Source organism: Kogia breviceps, chromosome 9 (genome assembly GCF_026419965.1).
Source record: "Kogia breviceps isolate mKogBre1 chromosome 9, mKogBre1 haplotype 1, whole genome shotgun sequence".
Taxonomy (NCBI): Eukaryota; Metazoa; Chordata; class Mammalia; order Artiodactyla; family Physeteridae; genus Kogia; species Kogia breviceps.
In genome coordinates this window covers 75,657,165-75,675,174 of record NC_081318.1, presented here as the reverse complement: position 1 = coordinate 75,675,174, position 18,010 = coordinate 75,657,165, and the positions used below count along the sequence as shown (strand labels likewise).

General features: G+C 44.4%; 1 protein-coding gene and 1 long non-coding RNA gene across 4 annotated transcripts in view; both read right to left on the bottom strand.

Moving 5' to 3' along the window:
• MALSU1 (mitochondrial assembly of ribosomal large subunit 1) overlaps window positions 1-4,441 on the bottom strand; it is a 34,560-nt gene extending 30,119 nt beyond the window's left edge. Inside the window, exons 1-2 of one of the 3 annotated variants that reach the window (XR_010842264.1) lie at window positions 4,151-4,429; window positions 2,451-2,629 (exon numbers count right to left, since the gene is read on the bottom strand). Coding sequence is in view for 1 of the 3 variants with exons in the window: in XM_059074191.2 (XP_058930174.1) it covers window positions 2,451-2,629; window positions 4,151-4,406 (435 nt within the window). In the remaining 2 variants the exon portion in view is untranslated. Of the gene's footprint in view, window positions 1-2,450; window positions 2,630-4,150 lie in introns of all 3 variants that reach the window. The other 2 variants (XR_010842263.1, XM_059074191.2) reach the window with 2 other exon arrangements.
• Window positions 4,442-9,152: 4,711 nt separating this feature from the next.
• LOC136794861 (uncharacterized) lies at window positions 9,153-10,335 on the bottom strand. The gene is made up of 3 exons (XR_010842262.1): window positions 10,267-10,335; window positions 9,988-10,149; window positions 9,153-9,253 (listed from the first exon to the last, which is right to left on the bottom strand). It is a non-coding gene; the product is annotated as an uncharacterized lncRNA (long non-coding RNA).
• Window positions 10,336-18,010: the final 7,675 nt, after the last annotated feature.

Below are 18,010 nucleotides of genomic sequence, written 5' to 3'. Positions count from 1 at the left end.
GTGGTACAGATGAACTGGTTTGCAGGGCAGAAATAGAGACACAAATGTAGAGAACAAACGTACGGACACCAAGGGGGGAAAGTGGTGGGGGCAGGTGGTGGTGTGATGAACTGGGAGATTGGGATTGACATATATACACTAATATGTATAAAATGGATAACTAATAAGAACCTGCTGTATAAAAAAATAAAATTCTAAAGTTCAAGTAAAAAATAAAAATCAAGTAATCCAAAAAAGAAAAAGAAAACACAGCAGAAAAGCTTCATGACATTGGATTTGGCAATGATTTCTTGGATATGAGACCAAAAGCAACAGCAGAAAAATTTAAAACTTTGGTGCATTAAAGGACACAATGAACAGAGTAAGAAGGCAACCTACAGAATGGGAGAAAATATTTGCAAATCACATAGACGATAGGGGATTTATATCCAGAATATACAGAGAACTCTTACAACTTCACAATAAAAAAAAAAAAAAACTCGATTAAAACATGGGCAAAGGACCTGAACAGGCATTTCTCCAAATATACACAAATGGCTAATAACCATGAGAAAAGATGCTCAACATGACTAATTTAGGGAAATGCAAATCAAAACCACAACAAGGTACCACTTCACTCTCATTAGGATTACTATCAATATTATCAACAAACCAGAAAATAACGAAAATAACAAGTGGTGAGAATGTACAGAAACTGGAACCCTTGTGCACTGCTGGTGGGAATGTAAAGTGGTGCAACTACTGTGTAAAAGTGTGATGGTTCCTCAAAAAATTAAACACAGAGTTACCATGATCTGGCAATTCCACTTATGAAATTAAAAGCAGAGATCTGAACAGATATTTCTACACTCATGTTTATAGCAGCATTATTCACAATAGCCTAAAGGTGGAAGGAAGCAACCCAAATGCCTACCAATGGGTGAATACGATAAAATGTGGTATATACATACATTAAAATAATCAGTCTTAAAAAGAAGGAAATTCTGACACATGCTACAACACAGATGAACCTTGAAAAATATTATGCTAAGTGAAGTAAGCCAGTCACAAAAGGAAAATGAGAGTATGATTCCACTCAAGGAGGTACTTATTCGTGTAGTCAAATTCACAGAGACAGAAAGCAGTATGGTGGATGCCAGAGGCTGGGGGAAGGAAGAATGGGAAGTTATTGTTTAATGTGTACAGAGTTTTTTGCAAGATGAAAAAAGAAAAACGTTCTGGAGATGGATAGTGGTAATGGTTGCACAACAATGTGAATGTAATTAATGTCACTTAACTGTACACCTAAAAATGGCTGAAATGTTCAGTTTTGTTATGTGTATTTTACCACAAACAAGAACAAAACTTTCTTGACCTAGCATTTTTCTCCCTCATCTAAAATTTTTGCAAAAGCAATTTCTATTCCCCTCCCTCGCTCTTCCACAGAAACCTTCTCTGAAAAATCTCTCATTCTTTTTATATCTCCAAGTCCAATGGTCACTTCTAAGTCTTACTTACTCTGTCTTACTATTACATCTGACAGAGACCCTAGGATCCTGCCTTTTAACTTCTCCAAGCCCTCCAAGTTCTCTTAGTCTCTCCAACTACCCTCTCTTTTTGAATCTTCCTTTGCCCTGCCATGCTGCACCAGGGTTTTGTTCTCAGTCCCCTTATTTCACCACCCTTCTCTAGGCAATCCCAGCTATTCTTTTGGTCTTAACTGTTCCCTCTCTGACCCATTTTCAACAGGGTGAAAGAAGTATGTTCCTCTCTAGAGTGGTATCAGAATCAGCTTCCAAGTACATTTTCTTCCTCATTCTGATTCCTATTCAGTCTAGGTGGAAAATGAACTGCCTTCTCTTTCCTCAACTAGACCTGTGAATTTGGAGGGTAAGAACTAAATCTTTTTCATTTTTATCTTCCCAATACCCAGCACCGTGCCTGGGAACACTGGACATGCTCAAACATTTGAATTAAACTCTAGGCCAGCACTAGCCAATAGAAGTTTCTGCAACTATGGAAATGTTTTATATTTGTGTCCAGTATGGTAGCCATTAGCCACATGTGGCCACCAAGCACCTGAAATGTGGCTAGTACAACTGAAGAACTGAATTTTTAGTTTTATTTTATAATTACATAGCCACATGGGGCTAGTGGGTGTCACACTGGACAGTTTTGCTCTAGGAATCCCTCTAGGTTATACTGTCTTCTAGCCTGCCTCAGGTAATTTTTTTTTGGTATTATTTTTCTTGTCACAAGAGACAAGAACGTAAAATATCTTGACCCACTAAGGCTAGATATTGGTCCACATAACTTTCACTATCAAAGAACATAAAACACTCATGCAAATTCTAAAAATCTGGGCTTCTTATATAATCTTAGAGTTTAGTTATTAAATGTTGCTCTTCCACCTAATACATTGACACTATTCCATTAAGTTAAAGATTCCAAAGAAAAAGAAAGCATCCTACCATTTTCACAATGTAGTAGGCCATGGCATGTAAGTGTCGAGTAGAAGTTCCACTACCAATTACGAAGTAATCTGTATATTTCATTTCTGGAGGAACCTTGATGACACAAATGTCTCTTGCATTTTCTTGCCTCAGAAGTGAAACCAGCATATCAATGTCAAACTTGGGACCAGTATGATCTGAAATGCACAAAGATTTGCTTTTGTCAGGTGGCCAAGTAAAGACAGACACAATATGCACCCAGAGATGCCGGCAGCTGCCAGCGAAACCACTCCTCCATGAAGGTGTTCAGGCCTCCTGGAAGTTGAAGCTGGGCACTGGTTTCATACACCACTGCTCAACTTATGGGAGGGGTGCGCAGATCACAGACAGGTACCACACACATCCTTTCCTATTAGCACATGCAAGTAGAACCAGACATCAGCAACGATGGTTTTCTGTTCTAGTACCTGAGGACATGAGTAACACAGCTCAAGCAGAGAATTGCTATACAAAGATAGGAAAACGGGTATTCCCTGCTGGTGCAGTGGTTAAGAATCCACCTGCCAATGCAGGGGACACGGGTTCGAGCCCTGGTCCTGGAAGATTCCACATGCCGCAGAGCAACTAAGCCCGTGCACCACAACTGCTGAGCCTGAGGCCACGGGCTACTGAGGGCCGCGTGCCTAGAGCCCGTGCTCTGCAACAGGGGAGGCCACCGCAGTGAGAAGGCCTTGCACCACAGCGAAGAGCAGCCCCCGCTCTCTGCAACTAGAGAAAGCCCATGCGGAGCAACGAAGACCCAACACAGCCAAAATAATAATAATAATAGTTAATAATAAAAATTTTTTAAAAGCAAAGAAAACAGGAGCACAATTTGGGGAGGTGGTAATATCTTGGGGCACATTAAATTGAATTCCAGCCACAAAGGGTCACAGAACTAGAATTGTCAACTGGAAGGGCTCTTGGGTAGTATCTGTCTGCAGCCTTCATTTGAGAGAAACTCAGAACTAGCTGAGTAAGTGTGTGGTCCCAAATCTACCAACCCGAGGGTTTAACAGCAATTCTCATTTTGAACTCTCAAGGTTTTCTTACAATGCCAGTTGGATGTAACAACTGTTATCTGTGAAAACCGTTTTTTATTTTTGTTTTCCTCTAGAGATTTAGATATTCAGCTCTTCACCGGGGTGTATAAGAGCCTGTGGACTTAACAGCTCTCTTCAGTTCTAAAGGTGACTCCCAGGGCCCTACTGGCTAACCTCTCCCTCTCATACTTCATCCTTTCACAGGTATGATCTGTTTACCACCTCTCAAGTTTCTAAAAGCTTACAATACTTAGAGGCTCTTAAATTGGCCCCATCTCCTATTAGCGCTTCTTACGCACCCCTGAGCCCCCAGACCCTGGCTCTTCCTCAGAATCCTCACGCTCCAACATCCTCGACAAGTCCATTTCTCGGAACCCTAGACAGAGTGTGAACGGGCATGAGGACGGTGAGGTTGTGATGCCAGGGGTCCGACGTGGCCGTTCGGACAGACGCCTGGGGTTTGGGAGACTTGAGTCCAAATCTTGATCTCACTGTGAAATGCAAAGCTGGTGCCGAGAACCTCTGCAGTCCCTTCCAGTTCGGCTCTGTAGGAGTTTTGTGACCCCATGAGAAATGCAAAAAGAGAGGAACTCAGCCTCTTTAGCGGGGACCCGGCTCTCTCCCCCTCGCCCGTACCTCCGGTGCCGGACTCCTGGCGCCCCTCGCCGGCTGTTCCCTCCGCCCGCTCCTCCATGCCCGGCCCGTCGTGCAGGCCGCGCGCTCGGTCGGGGGCCGGGCAGACTTTGCCGAGCGTCGGTCCCACCGGAAGCGGCCCCAAGGACAGCCGCCGAAGCCGGAGTCCCGCGGCCGCCGCGGGGCACGCTCCCGGGGAGAAGGCCCGGCGCCACAACAGCGCCCCGAGCCGCTGCGCCACGCAGCCCCACGGGCCCATCGCCGTCGCCACGCGTCGACTCACGAGGCGGGGCTTAATGGAGCTCGAGCGGGCCTGCGGCTTTCCATAGGCCAGGTCAACGAGGCAGGGCTTGGAAAATTGACGTCAGGAGCGTGGGCGTGGCCAGGGCCCGAAGGTGGGGCCGTGGGCGGAGTGGAAGGAGGAGGGTAAACCGACAGTGACCCGGAAACATTTAGGGATTAGGGATTAGGCATTAGGTTTTGTAGGCGTCAGAGGGCTAGGATTTGGCTACTCACCTTGCGTTCCCCTGCACCGTACTGACGCATTGTGTCTTCCTTGAATTGTTCTTCTTTTTCCTTGATGTCTCCGTTCACAGGAATGTAAACAGCATGAAGGCAGAAATTTTTGTTTTTATCTGTTCTCTCCACAGCACCTAAAGCTGAAAGTACAGAAGTTGCTTCTGTTGATTAGACTGGAATTAGGACCATTACCAAAGAAGTTGTCAAGATTCCCTTGCAAATTTGAAATCCCATGAGGAACATCTGTTATCCTGGGTGGGGGTTGGGTGGGAGCCAGAGATGAAGGACCATTTGGAAAACATTCTTAGTAGGTCAGCCCTTCAGGGACACTCCCCGAATGGAGATATTTTATGCTAATGGACTGCGCTGTGGCGCTCACCTCGGTAAGAATAAGGAATGCTGAGTTGCAGTTACAGTATTGAATCCTAGGATGTGAGAGCTGAAAGAGACCCAGGGAACAAAAATGATTTGCCTGTGGCCAAGCTGGAACCAGAAGCTGTTTCTGAACTCCAGCCTAGTAACTTCTGAAAGGAAGAGGCTAGTAGAAGGGGGCAAATATCTCGGATGCCTGGGTCAGTGCCAAGCACATAGTAGGTACTCCAAATGCTTGACACATTACTTTCTTTTAAAGAAATAACTCCAAGCATTAATTTTTAAAATTAAAAACTACAGAAACTAATATAAGCACCTGTGTGTACCACCCTGAATATTCACAATTGCTTCAAGTTATTTTTGAAAATAAGAATAAAATGTTACAGATAAAGTTAAGTCTCATCCTTTTAACTTCCATTTCCCCATAGGCATGGATTTGGTGCTTCTCCCAGCATTTGCCATCAGTTCTGCGTTTCCACTATTTTTTCTGAACACCCCAAACCTGCTTTACCACCTGTATTTGCCATCTCATTTAATGGGTCATCATCCCCCGCAAATTTCCTAAATTCTGGACTGCATTCACTGTAGGATCTTCCTGCAACAACTATTCCATTCTCAAATCCTGCTTATGCTACCTCCTATATATATATATATATATATATATATTTTTTTTTTTTTTTTTTTCTTGCGATACGCAGGCCTCTCACTGTTGTGCCCTCTCCGGTTGCGGAGCACAGGCTCCGGACGCGCAGGCTCATTTGCCATGGCTCACGGGCCCAGCCGCTCCGCGGCATGTGGGATCTTCCCGGACCGGGGCACGAACCCGTGTCCCCTGCATCAGCAGGCGGACTCTCAACCACCGCGTCACCAGGGAAGCCCTCCAAAATATTTTTTGAATCCAACTTCTCGTCTTCATTACCACTGTTCCTTCCTTAGTCTGAGCCTTCAACAGCTTTTGGTGAATTACTGGGACAGCCTCCTACCTGGCTCTCCTGCCTCCAGTCTGTGTTTACTCTTTCCATCCTCCATGCTGCCCGCTAAAATTATTTTAGCCTCATCTGCTTTTTGCTATTTTACAAACACACCATAACCTTTCCATGCTGAGCTTTGCACATACTATTCCCTTCCATTTTTTTAGAGTGCCTTTCTTCCACCTTTGCACATGACAAACTCAGAAACTACTTCAGAAGCCCTTCATCCCTTTGTTCATAAATGTCTTTAACATTTACCATGTTCGATTGGATGATAACCCGCTGGAAAAGACTTAAGATTTATTTCCAGCTCTTCTGTTCATTAGCAGTGTAAGACTGAAGTGACTCAATCTCCCTGAGCCTTTTATTTATCACCTCCTCTCAGCTCCTTCTCCAGCTCCTACAGAACTGCTGATGTGACCCCACAATATTTTGGACTTTCAAATACAAATATATGATACTGCTGACATTTACTCTAATCATCATCTCTCCTGTCTGGAAGCTCCTAGTGGGCGGGGACTATTCACCTTTCCCCTCCCCGCCTTAGCCCAGCACCTGGCACTGGAATGTTTGTTGGCCTTGGTGAGGGTCCTTGGGGAGGTTGTGAATCACAAGTCTACTCAGAATGACCCATTGTATGCAAACTGCACATCAATGTGAGAAGAAAGTACACCCTTCATTGTGAAGATGAGTAGAAGTAGGGCTGGTAGCCTTCAGGTCCCTACCAATTCCTGTAGGCTGTGGGAGAAATGGTAGCCTGGGTGCCCAAAGGCCCAGCTCCGGATTGAGCAATGGTTCTGAGATCTGAGGAAACAATGCTGCAAGAGGTGGGAATGTGAGCCTGCATGCTGGTCCAACAAACAGGCTCATTGCAGAAATGGTGGAGGAGGTTCTTCCTGAGAGGCTCCTGGCGGGGCTCAAACCACAGGCTTCATGCTTCCTGGGACACCAAGAATTCATCGCATTGTAGACCTCAATGCCCACTCCAGGTTGGACTCCCTGTCCTTACAGCACAGAAGGCATGACTGACAAGCCAACAGAAAATATATGAGCAGGCAGGCAATGCAGACTCCATGCTCCACTGGGAGCTTGGGGTGAAGAGAGACAGACAGTGCCTACCCCTAGGGTTATAAAACAATGAGTCCCTGCTGCTGAACTTCTACTTAAAAGGATTTTCCCTCTTCCAATTAGGAGATCTACAAAGAGGAGGACAAAATAATTTTTCAATAGAAATACACAAACTTGGCATATCTAGAATTAATTAGATTTATAAAAGAGGTAATTTTAATCCTAGCCCTTCCCTCTGCAAGGTCTCCTGAAGGCAGAAACAGTAAAAAGAGAATGGAAATCCAAGAAAAAGGATGAAACTTAAACGAAGCAGGGATAGTCACCAACGGCTGCAACTGCCCAGCTGTGGAAGGAACTGCCCTGTGAAGTTGGGAAGGGTAGCTGAGCTGGAGATAAGTGGTCCCCACCTATTTAACGATAATGAATAACTAAAAACTGTGGCTCTTTGAATATTAGTCATTGAACACATGCATGACAAAAAGGTGTTGTGAACGAAACAACGTTTTTAAATAAAATTATATTGAATTGCAGTACATTCTTTGCAACCAGAAGGTCCAGAGACTAGGAAACACAGACACATAGTAAACCCCACGCATGGGGTAAGATTGATAAAATTCCTAGTCCCCAAACTATATGAATTCAATCATTCATTTATTAAACAATGATGTGCCAGATGCAGTGTTACGAGCCCCAGAGTCAAGTGTGGGTACACCAGGAAAGCTTGCTCAGCCTTTCTCTAGTTTAGCCAGCTCTGTTCTTCCTCTCTGTTCTCTTTGAAGCACGTCCCTGAGGTACCTCTGCTGTCATCTCCCAAACCAGCACCCCTGCCCTCTCCGCAGTCCCTGGGGCTAGCTGAAGAGGACCCTTCTCTGATTGCAGCTTCCCACCTTCCTACCTTCCCATGAAGCTCCAGGAAACAAGTTCGGGAACCTCTTGGCTTTGCTGCTAACAGAACAAACAGGAGGCTCCTCAATTAACACACCAAGGATGTTATTAAGATCCACTAACTTAAAAGTCCTTGTATGGACTTCCCTGGTGGCGCAGTGGTTAAGAATCCACCTGCTAATGCAGGGGACACAGGTTTGAGCCCTGGTCCGGGAAGATCCCACATGCCGCGGAGCAACTAAGTCCGTGTACCACAACTACTGAGCCTGTGCTCTAGAACCCACAAGCCACAACTACTGAAGCCCGCGCGCCTAGACCCCGTGCACAGCAACAAGAGAAGCCACTGCAATGAGAAGCCCGCTCACCGTGACTAGAGAAAAGCCCAGGCGCAGCAACAAAGACCCAATGTAGCCAAAAATAAATAAATTAATAAATTTTTAAAAAAATCAACCAAGGACTGAAAACAAAGTCCACGCTCAACAGCAGATGGCTCTGTTTTCAAGCGGGGGTACTTTGCATTTCTGAGAACCTTTGTAATGGTAACAGTCTTTTCCCCAGAGTCTTGTTTTCTTTTTCTTTTTTTCTGTGGTACGCGGGCCTCTCACTGCTGTGGCCTCTCCCGTTGTGGAGCACAGGCTCCGGACGCGCAGGCTCAGCGGCCATGGCTCACGGGCCCAGCCGCTCTGCGGCATGTGGGATCTTCCCGGACCGGGGCACGAACCCGCGTCCCCTGCATCGGCAGGCGGACTCTCAACCACTGCGCCACGAGGGAAGCCCTTCTTTTTTAAAATATTTATTTATTTGGCTGCACAGGGTCTTAACTGCGGCCTGCAGGATCTTTAGTTGTGGCTTGGGAACTCTTAGTTGCTGCCTACAGAATCTAGTTCCCTGACCAGGGATCTATATCCCAGGCCCTCTGCACTGGGAACGCGGAATCTTACCCACTGGACCGCCAGGGAAGTTCCTCCCCTGAGTCTTTACCAGGTTGGAAGGAAGACCTGTAAAAACTGTTTTTGTTAATTAACTTCAAGGACTTGGTGCTGACAAGCCTGGTCTCCAGAATCAGAGATCATGAGAAACTGCTGTTTTGGAATCATTTCAATGAGAAAGTAACGTTCCACTCATGCCTGAAGAATGGGAGGCATGTGGGTCGTTCCACACTGAGAGCGGTTTTGGTATCTCACCTTCTGTAGGAGAAGCACTTCAGATAAAGGGCTTTCAGAGACAACACTCCGCATTTATCTCAGCTTTGCATGTCTACTGAGCAAGGACATGAGTCTGCTTCTCAGCCCTGCTGGTAATCAGACAGTGAAGTTCCTAAAGGGAACTGAAGTAGTATTAACACCAGTACACGCTTCTCCCCAGACTACACAACCCTCTTGAATGAGTAACCAGTGACATCCCCAGCCCCGTGAACCTCCTCTGTGGTATTAAATAATGACTCAGAGGTTCTGTGGTCCTCCTGACCCCCCCAAACCAAATCAGAGCCCCACCACTCCACCCGGCCGACAAGACCTTTAGTTGTTTTCTTTCAGCCCAAACCTGATTTTGGATGAGCCTCTGATTTCTTCTGATCAGATGCTTTGAAGACCCAGTAAAGAGTCAGCTTGGCTTTTCCTTGTTTTGATCCCGGTCTTATGAGTTTCCTCCCTTTTGTTTATTCCAAGATTTGAGCAGGTAAGTGTAACCCCTGACGGCTAACCTCCCAAGGGGTGGTTCAGAGCAAACAAGCTCTGCCTCCTCAGCAGTAGCTCCCTTCCTCTGATTGGATCCCCAACGTGGGTTGCTTTCAGTCTGGCTCCAAGTCGCCACAGCAGTGGGGTGCCTGGAGGAGCTGAGGGGACCCCTCACAGAGTGGTCAGGTTTGAGCCTGAGACCTCACCTTTACAATAGTGCACTTTTGGACCACACCTGAGGACAGCAAGTGACAATACACATTCATTCCCACTGTTGCAGCAGATCAATCCTCCTATCTCCTTGGTGGCTTCACAAGTTCATGCCACAGAAAATTCTGAGAAGTATAACCTTGAGTTTAGGAGCACTCCAGGCTGATCCATTCAGGCTTCTTAAAATGCAGAGGGGCTTTCTCAGCTCTCTGGGAGTCCAGTCATTGTGTGAGTGGTTTCTGGGAATCCTGCATTTCCTTCTGGCTCTCTTGGTCGTTATTTGCTACTGATGCAGCTGCTGCTGTCAGGATCAACGTGACAACATCAAATGCATAGTCTTTTAGGGACCAATAACATTTCTAGCATTTGCAAGGATTTATTATATTCATTTATTTATCCTAAACATACTTTTCAGTACCTACTATATTCCAGGCACTGTTCTAGGTGCTGCAGACAGGATCCTTGGCCTCACGGGGTTTCCTTTCTGGTTGGGGAGACAAATAAACAGTAACAGCAAAAGCCAGGCACTTACCATCTGGTGGGATAAGTGCTATGATGGGTATAAATACAGGCTGCCATGGGAGAATTTAGTAGAATTACCTAACCCAAACTGGGTGTGTGAGGTCAGGGAAAGCTTCCTGTCTTGAAAGCAAACAAACAAAAACCTAAGATTGAGAAATTTTTGAAGCTACATTAAGTCTTTATAGTGGTTTCTCTCTCCTTTTGAATGCACTTGAAACTTGCTACTTAAAAAAGTAAAAACAAAACAACAGTAACAGAAACTCTGCTCACTGTTTCTGACTATAAGTATTATGATTCTCATTTCTAGAAGCTTTTGGGAAGAAGTCCATTTAGCCAATGTTGATTGTTTCTTATTCCCTTAACACACTTTCAATTTCCTGTTCTATAGCATTGTGTATGACACATAATAAATTTATGTTTTGTATCTGATCATTCCAATATATTCAGTGGTTGCCAGCCCAACTCTTTTATCGTTTTTGCTGATTCATTCATGAAGGATTGTTTGCACATGTGTTTAGCGAGTTACTGTTTTGGTTTGGTTTTTAAATTTTTATTTATTTATTTTTGGCCGCGTTGGGTCTTTGTTGCTGTGCGCGGTCTTTCTCTAGTTGAGGCGAGCGAGGGCTGCTCTTCTTTGCAGTGTGTGAGCTTCTCATGGCGGTGGCTACTCTTGCTGTGGGGCATGGGCTCTAGGAGCACGGGCTTCAGTAGTTGTGGCTCACAGGCTCAGTAGTTGTGGTTCACGGGCTCTAGAGCGCAGGCTCCGTAGTTGTGGTGCGTGGGCCTAGTTGCTCCACAGCATGTGGGATCTTCCCGGACCAGGGCTCAAACCCGTGTCCTCTGCATTGGCAGGAAGATTCTTAACCACTGCGCCACGAGGGAAGTCCCTGCTGTTTCGTTTTTTAATTATGATCCCATGTTTCTTGAGGTTTTATCTGTGGAATTTCTCTAAAGCTTAGAGTTCCTAAAGAGAAAGTTTGTATTGCTTCTGCCAGGTATATGGAGCCATTACTCACCCAGGGCCACTTTAAATGAAATGTTTAACTATGAGTTGTTTTCAGTGTGAATACCAATTCTAAAACCACATGAGTACAGGCTTGCGGTTAGGAACTCCCGGGGGGGCTGTTCATTTCATTCCTCACCTCTACGCCCACCACCACAGTTGTCAGCCAGCTCAACCAAACATCCCCACTCTCTACCTCAATGGGGTAGATTTTTCTCTATTTCACCCATCAAAGATATCATTACAGAATTCTGGCTTTATGCAAGAATGTGGGGGAGGAGAGTGTCCTCCCACCCTGCCCAGGTCTTCATTTGTTTATCTTTAACCCAAAGAGCAAGACTTTAAACCCAAGCTCTAGCTCCCTAGGGGTGTGGGCGTACCCCCGGAAAGAACTTTGGCTCCACTGCTTGATTTCTACTGTTTTCTCTAGATCTGCATTTTTTGAGATAGGTTCTGGTCATGAAAGCATCTCCTTAGTTTCCTGCCAGCTCGATCATACATTAAAAACATGTTTTTATATCTTATTCAATATTTGCAGTTGAGTTGTAGTGGGAGGAATTTCTTTGAGCATCTGGTCCATGTTATTGCTGGGAACAGAATCGACAATTGAGATTTTATCTTTTTTAGTCCCCCAAAGAGTCACTTTCGGCTGACACTAAAGATTCCTCGTTACATGGGGAACAGCAGGTAACCCCTCTCGATTTGGCCTATCGACTTCAGCCACGCTGTGCTGAGGAGAGGCCTTCTGAGGAAGGAACCTGGGCCCTGCACCCTCAGTCCCCCCTCCTGTAAAAGTCCCGTTGTTGTAGGACCAGTCAAAGGTCTTGGAATCATTTGAAGAGCCATAGTGCACTGAGTTGTTATTGTTCTAACTCTATAAATGGTGATTTTTTTTTTCCAGAAAGAAAAACTTTCAAATTGCCAAATGTTAATCCCCATTTCCAAGGATAAAGTTGCCCTGATTGCTTGCGAAAAGCAAGAACTTAAGGAGTACAGATGTTTTTATGGCTCAGGGTTAATTCATTATTCTTCTTACCAATACTTTACCAACGCTTAAAAAAAAACCTTTTTCTTTTGGAAAATCAAGTGTATAAGGTGTCTGAAGGTTAAAAAAAGATATATCAAGTTTACATGCATAGTAAAACAGGAATGCGGTGGATGAACTTAACATTGAGGAAATTAGACCATTTTCTGCACTTAGAGAATCATCCAAAGTGCAGAACCAAAACCCAATGTCTAATAGTCAGGGTATACTTTTTATCTCTTTTTCTTTAAACTTAAGGAGGTACCAGACAAACAGGATGATTCTTAAATAATCAAGAAGAATCTTACACCCTGAGAAAACCATAATTCAAAAAGACACATGTACCACAATGTTCATCTCAGCACTATTTACAATAGCCAGGACATGGAAGCAACCTAAATGTCTATCAACAGATGAATGGATAAAGAAGATGTGGCACATATATACAATGGAATATTACTCAGCTATAAAAAGGAACGAAATTGAGTTATTTGTAGTGAGGTGGATGGACCTAGAGTCTGTCACACAGAGTGAAGTAAGTCAGAAAGAGAAAAACAAATACCATATGCTAACACATATATATGGAATCTAAAAAAAATGGTACTGATGAACCTAGCGTAGGGCAGGAATAAAGATGCAGACATTGAGAACAGACTTGACATGCGGAGGGGGAAGGGTAAGCTGGGACATAGTGAGAGAGTAGCATTGACATACTTACACTACCAAATGTAAAATAGATAGCTAGTGGGAAGCAGCCGCATAGCACAGGGAGATCAGCTGGTTGCTTTGTGACCACCTAGAGGGGTGGGATAGGGAAGGAGGGGATATGGAGATATACGTATGCATATATCTGATTCACTTTGCTGTACAACAGAAACTAACACAGCATTGTGAAGCAATTATACTCCAATAAAGATGTATAAAAAAATTAAAAAATTAAATGTTGAAAATACAAAAGAAAAAAGAATCTTAATCTACCTCATGTCAAGATGTAGGAGTTTTGTTTTAAAAAAATCAGAGGGTTTACTTTGCCCTTCGTTTTCTACAAAATATGATTCCTAAGAAGACGGCTTCCCCTGTGGGGGCCTTCCTGACTTAAGCCACACTGGGGATCTTTGCTTCCTTCTTTTTGCTCCCATTTGTTTTCTTTAGGGCTCTGAAATAACATGGTTATGATCAAATCAAGAACCAAACACTTCTCTCAGGGATACATTGCAAAAATGTTAGAGTAGCTACAGCTGTGACAAGATGTCCTCATGTTGGGCAAACCAGAGTGGCCTGGATTGACCGTAAGACAATAAATTTAAGGCAACAATCCTAAACTGAAAGGATGAAAAGCATCCTTCTCAACTGAAGGTTGAGAAGCATTCTAAGCCTGTGTTCTCTTTCACAGAGCACCCCCTGCCTCCACTTTTCTTTTTCCCTGAAATGTCCAGGCTCTAGGCTGCACAGACAATGACCACGGGAAAAACACTCAACAACACGGAGCTTTCAGCTGCCTGAAACACCCACGCTTTTCACGTTGAAAAGCCACACAAAGGCTCTTCCCTTGATCGAAGACAAAATGACTTGAACTCTGCTTTGCTTTTGCTTTCACACTGGGTCTGCTCTCCTCTGCCAGATGACCACATCAAAAGTGGTTCCTCTGGGGAAAGCATAGGCAGAACACTCTGACAAAAATCGAAGCTCTTTTTAGATCTACCTCCTAGAGTAATGAAAATAAAAACAAAAATAAACAAATTAGACTCAATAAACTTAAAAGCTTCTGCAAAGCAAAGGAAACCATAAACAAAACGAAAAGACAACCTACAGAATGTGAGAAAATACTTGCAAACAATGCGACCAGCAAGGATTAATCTCCAAAATACACAAACAGCTCATACAGCTCAATATCAAAAAACAAACAACCCAATCAAAAAATGGGAATAAGATCTAAACAGACATTTCTCCAAAGAAAACATACAGATGGCCAAAAAGCACATGAAAAGCTGCTCAACATTGCTAATTATTAGAGAAATGCAAATCAAAACTACAATGAGATATCACCTTACACTGGTCACAATGGCCAACATCAAAAAGTCTACAAACAATAAATGCTGGAGATCGTGTAGAGAAAAGGGAACCCTCATGCACTGTTGGTAGGAATGTAAATTAGTACAATCACTATGGAGAACAGTATGGAGGTTCCTCATACAACTAAAAATGGGACTACCATATGATTCAGCAATCCCACTCCTGGGCATATATCCAGAGAAAACCATGATTCGAAAGGATACATGCACCCCATTGTTCATTGCAATGCTATTTACAATAGCCAGAATATGGAAGCAACCTAGCTGAATTTAACTGAATCACTTTGCTGTACACCTGAAACTAACACAACATTGTAAACCAACTATAGTCCAATATAAAATAAAACTTAAAACAAAACAGAAAAAAAGGGAATTCCCTGGCTGTCCAGTGGTTAGGACTCCACACTTCCACTTCAGGGGGCATAGGTTTGATCCCTGTTTGGGGAACTAAGATACTGAATGTCACCTGGTGAAGCCAAAAAAAAAAGAAAAAAAGAAAAAGACACATGCACCCCAGTGTTCATAGCAGCACTATTTACAATAGCCAAGACATGGAAGCAACATAAATGTTCATTGATGAGGAATGGATAAGAAGATGTGGTACATATATACAATGGAATATTATTCAGCCATTAAAAAGAATGAAGTAATACCATTTGCAGCAACATGGATGGACCTAGAAATTATCATACTAAGTGAAGTAGGCCAGAGAAAGACAAATATCATATGATATCACTTACATGTGGAATCTAAAAAAATGATACAAATGAACTTATTTACAAAACAGAAACAGACTCATAGACTTAGAAAATGAACTTATGGTTACCAAAGGGGAAGGCGGGGGAGAGGGATAAATTAGGAGTTTGGGATTAACATATACACACTACTATATATAAAACAGATGATCAACAAGGACCTACTGTATAGCACAGGGAACTCTACTCAATATTCTGTAATAGCCTATATTAGAAAAGAATTTGAAAAAGAATAGATACATGTAGATGTATAACTGAATCACTTTGCTGTACACCTGAAACTAACACAACATTGTAAATCAATTATACTTCAATATAAAATAAAAGTTAAATAAAAAAACACAGAAACCTAAACCAAAACAAACCAAGAGTGGTTCTTCTGGGAGTGACAGAGTTGAAATGTGGGGTTCTATTTTCTTTTTTATAAATTCATTTATTTTCATTTATTTTATTTTTGGCTGCATTGGGTCTTCATTGCTGCGTGCAGGTTTTCTCTAGCTGTGGCAAGCAGGGGCTACTCTTCGTTGTGGTGTGCGGGCTTATTGCAGTGGCTTCTCTTCTTGTAGAGCGTGGGCTCTAGGCACGGGGGCTTCAGTAGTTTTAGCATGTGGGCTCAGTAGTTGTGGCTCGCAGGCCCAGTAGATGTGGCGCACGGACTTAGTTGCTCCACAGCATGTGGGATCTTCCCGGACCGGGGCACGAACCTGTGTCCCCTGCATTGGCAGGTGGATTCTTAACCCCTGCGCCACTGGGGAAGCCTGAAATGTGGGGTTCTTGAGCCATGTTTCTCTGAGGTCTCCTACCTACATGATGACAGGACAGCTCATGGTGAAGCTCCCATGGGTGTGGGTGGTAGGAGTTTTAACTAGGATAATTAGTCTATGTGTAGCCATAAGTCTCCAGCCATGCCATTGACACAGTGGCTGACCTTCTGCCTCTCATTCTGTGCTGAAAAAAAAAAATCTTAGCTAAAGACCTGGAGTTTGTGGCATTTAATTAGTAGGCAACCAGCAAGTGGCCTCAGAGCAGCCACCTAATGATTATTGATTTCCGTTAAATTGTTTGGAAGGGCTTTCTGTGTCAGGAAGGGATTGATGAAGCACTCCAGGAACTGTTCAGAGTCTAAGACCCAGTTTTGGAGATTTATCATGTAGTGAAAGAAGAAGATACAAATGTGTGAGATAGGGCTTCCCTGGTGGCGCAGTGGTTGAGAGTCTGCCTGCCGATGCAGGAGACACGGGTTCGTGCCCTGGTCCGGGAAGATCCCGCATGCCGCGGAGCAGCTAAGCCCGTGAGCCATGGCCGCTAGGCCTGTGCGTCCGGAGCCTGTGCTCCGCAACGGGAGAGGCCACAGCAGTGAGAGGCCCGCATACCGCAAAAAAAAAAAAAAAAAAAAAAAAAATGTGTGAGATAGGAAAATAACAAGAAAGGATTTAACTAATAGTATATACTTCAACAGCATGATGCCTTGTAGATTTTTTTTTTTTTCCTTGTAGATGTTTTAAGATATGACTCCAAATTCTTTGAAACTTTTCCCATTGAGAGGTTGGGTTTACGTCTCCTCTTCTTAAGTCTGGATGGGCTTGTGAGTGTTCCCAATAAAACATGGCTGAAGTGACACTATGTGACACATGAAGCTAAGTTAGAAAAGACTGTGCCGCTTCTGCCTGGCTCTCTTGAATGATCCCTCTTGGGACATTCCCTCACAGAACACAGATGCCACATCATGAGAAGTCCAGGATACCTGGAGAGGCCACATGTATGTGCTCCTGTCCATAGCTCCAGCTGAACTCAGCCTTCCAGACATCCCAGTTGGGGGTTTCCCTGGTGGCGCAGTGGTTGAGAGTCTGCCTGCCGATGCAGGGGACGCGGGTTCGTGCGCCGGTCCGGGAAGATCCCACATGCCGCGGAGCGGCTGGGCCCGTGAGCCATGGCCGCTGAGCCTGCGCGTCCGGAGCCTGTGCTCCGCAACGGGAGAGGGGCCACGACAGGGAGGGGCCCGTGTGCCGCAAAAAAAAAAGAAAAAGACTTAACTCAGACATCCCAGTTGGGGTCCCAGACCTGTGAGTGGGGAAGCCTCTGGATGACTCCAGCCCCTAGCCCTCGAGTCTTCCCACCAAGGCTCCAGACATCATGGAGGAGAAAAAGGCCAACTCTGTCCAAATCCCTACGCTACAGGATCTATCAACACAATAAAGCAGTTATTTGACACCACTAAGATGGGGCTCTTTGTTATTCAGCCACAGTAACTGGCACCCGCCTCAACTCCAAACAAACCATTCCAATTGTGTTAAAGAAGTTCAGCAGAGAGCCCAGCATAAACAGTGTACTCAAGGGACATTTTGTTGAGAACATGTTGAAAACAGAGGAGAAAGCACTTTATGCTGAGTGGGAGAGGAGAAGGGTGGAGAGGACAGGGGGAGCCCAGGGCTGGCTGGTTTGATTCTAGGTGGAGTGAATAAACCAAATGGCCAGCAGGGAGGATTCTGGCAGGAAGTAGTAGAGCGTCAGGGTGGAAAGGAAGGTTGGTGCCAGACTGCAGCATACCTGTAGCCCTTTTTCAATCTTGACAAACACAGTGAGGGACCATCGGGTTCACCAACCCAAACACAGGCCCCAAGCATGAGTTGTAACACCACCTACCGCTCTGCTCTGTGCATATCTCAGTGCAAGTCAGTGATTTTAGGGTTAAACTTGAATCCTCATCTGAACAAAGGCACTTTATTATGTACAGATGACAGGCCTCCCAACTTGCCACCATAGACAATCTTGGAAGCCACTTCAGA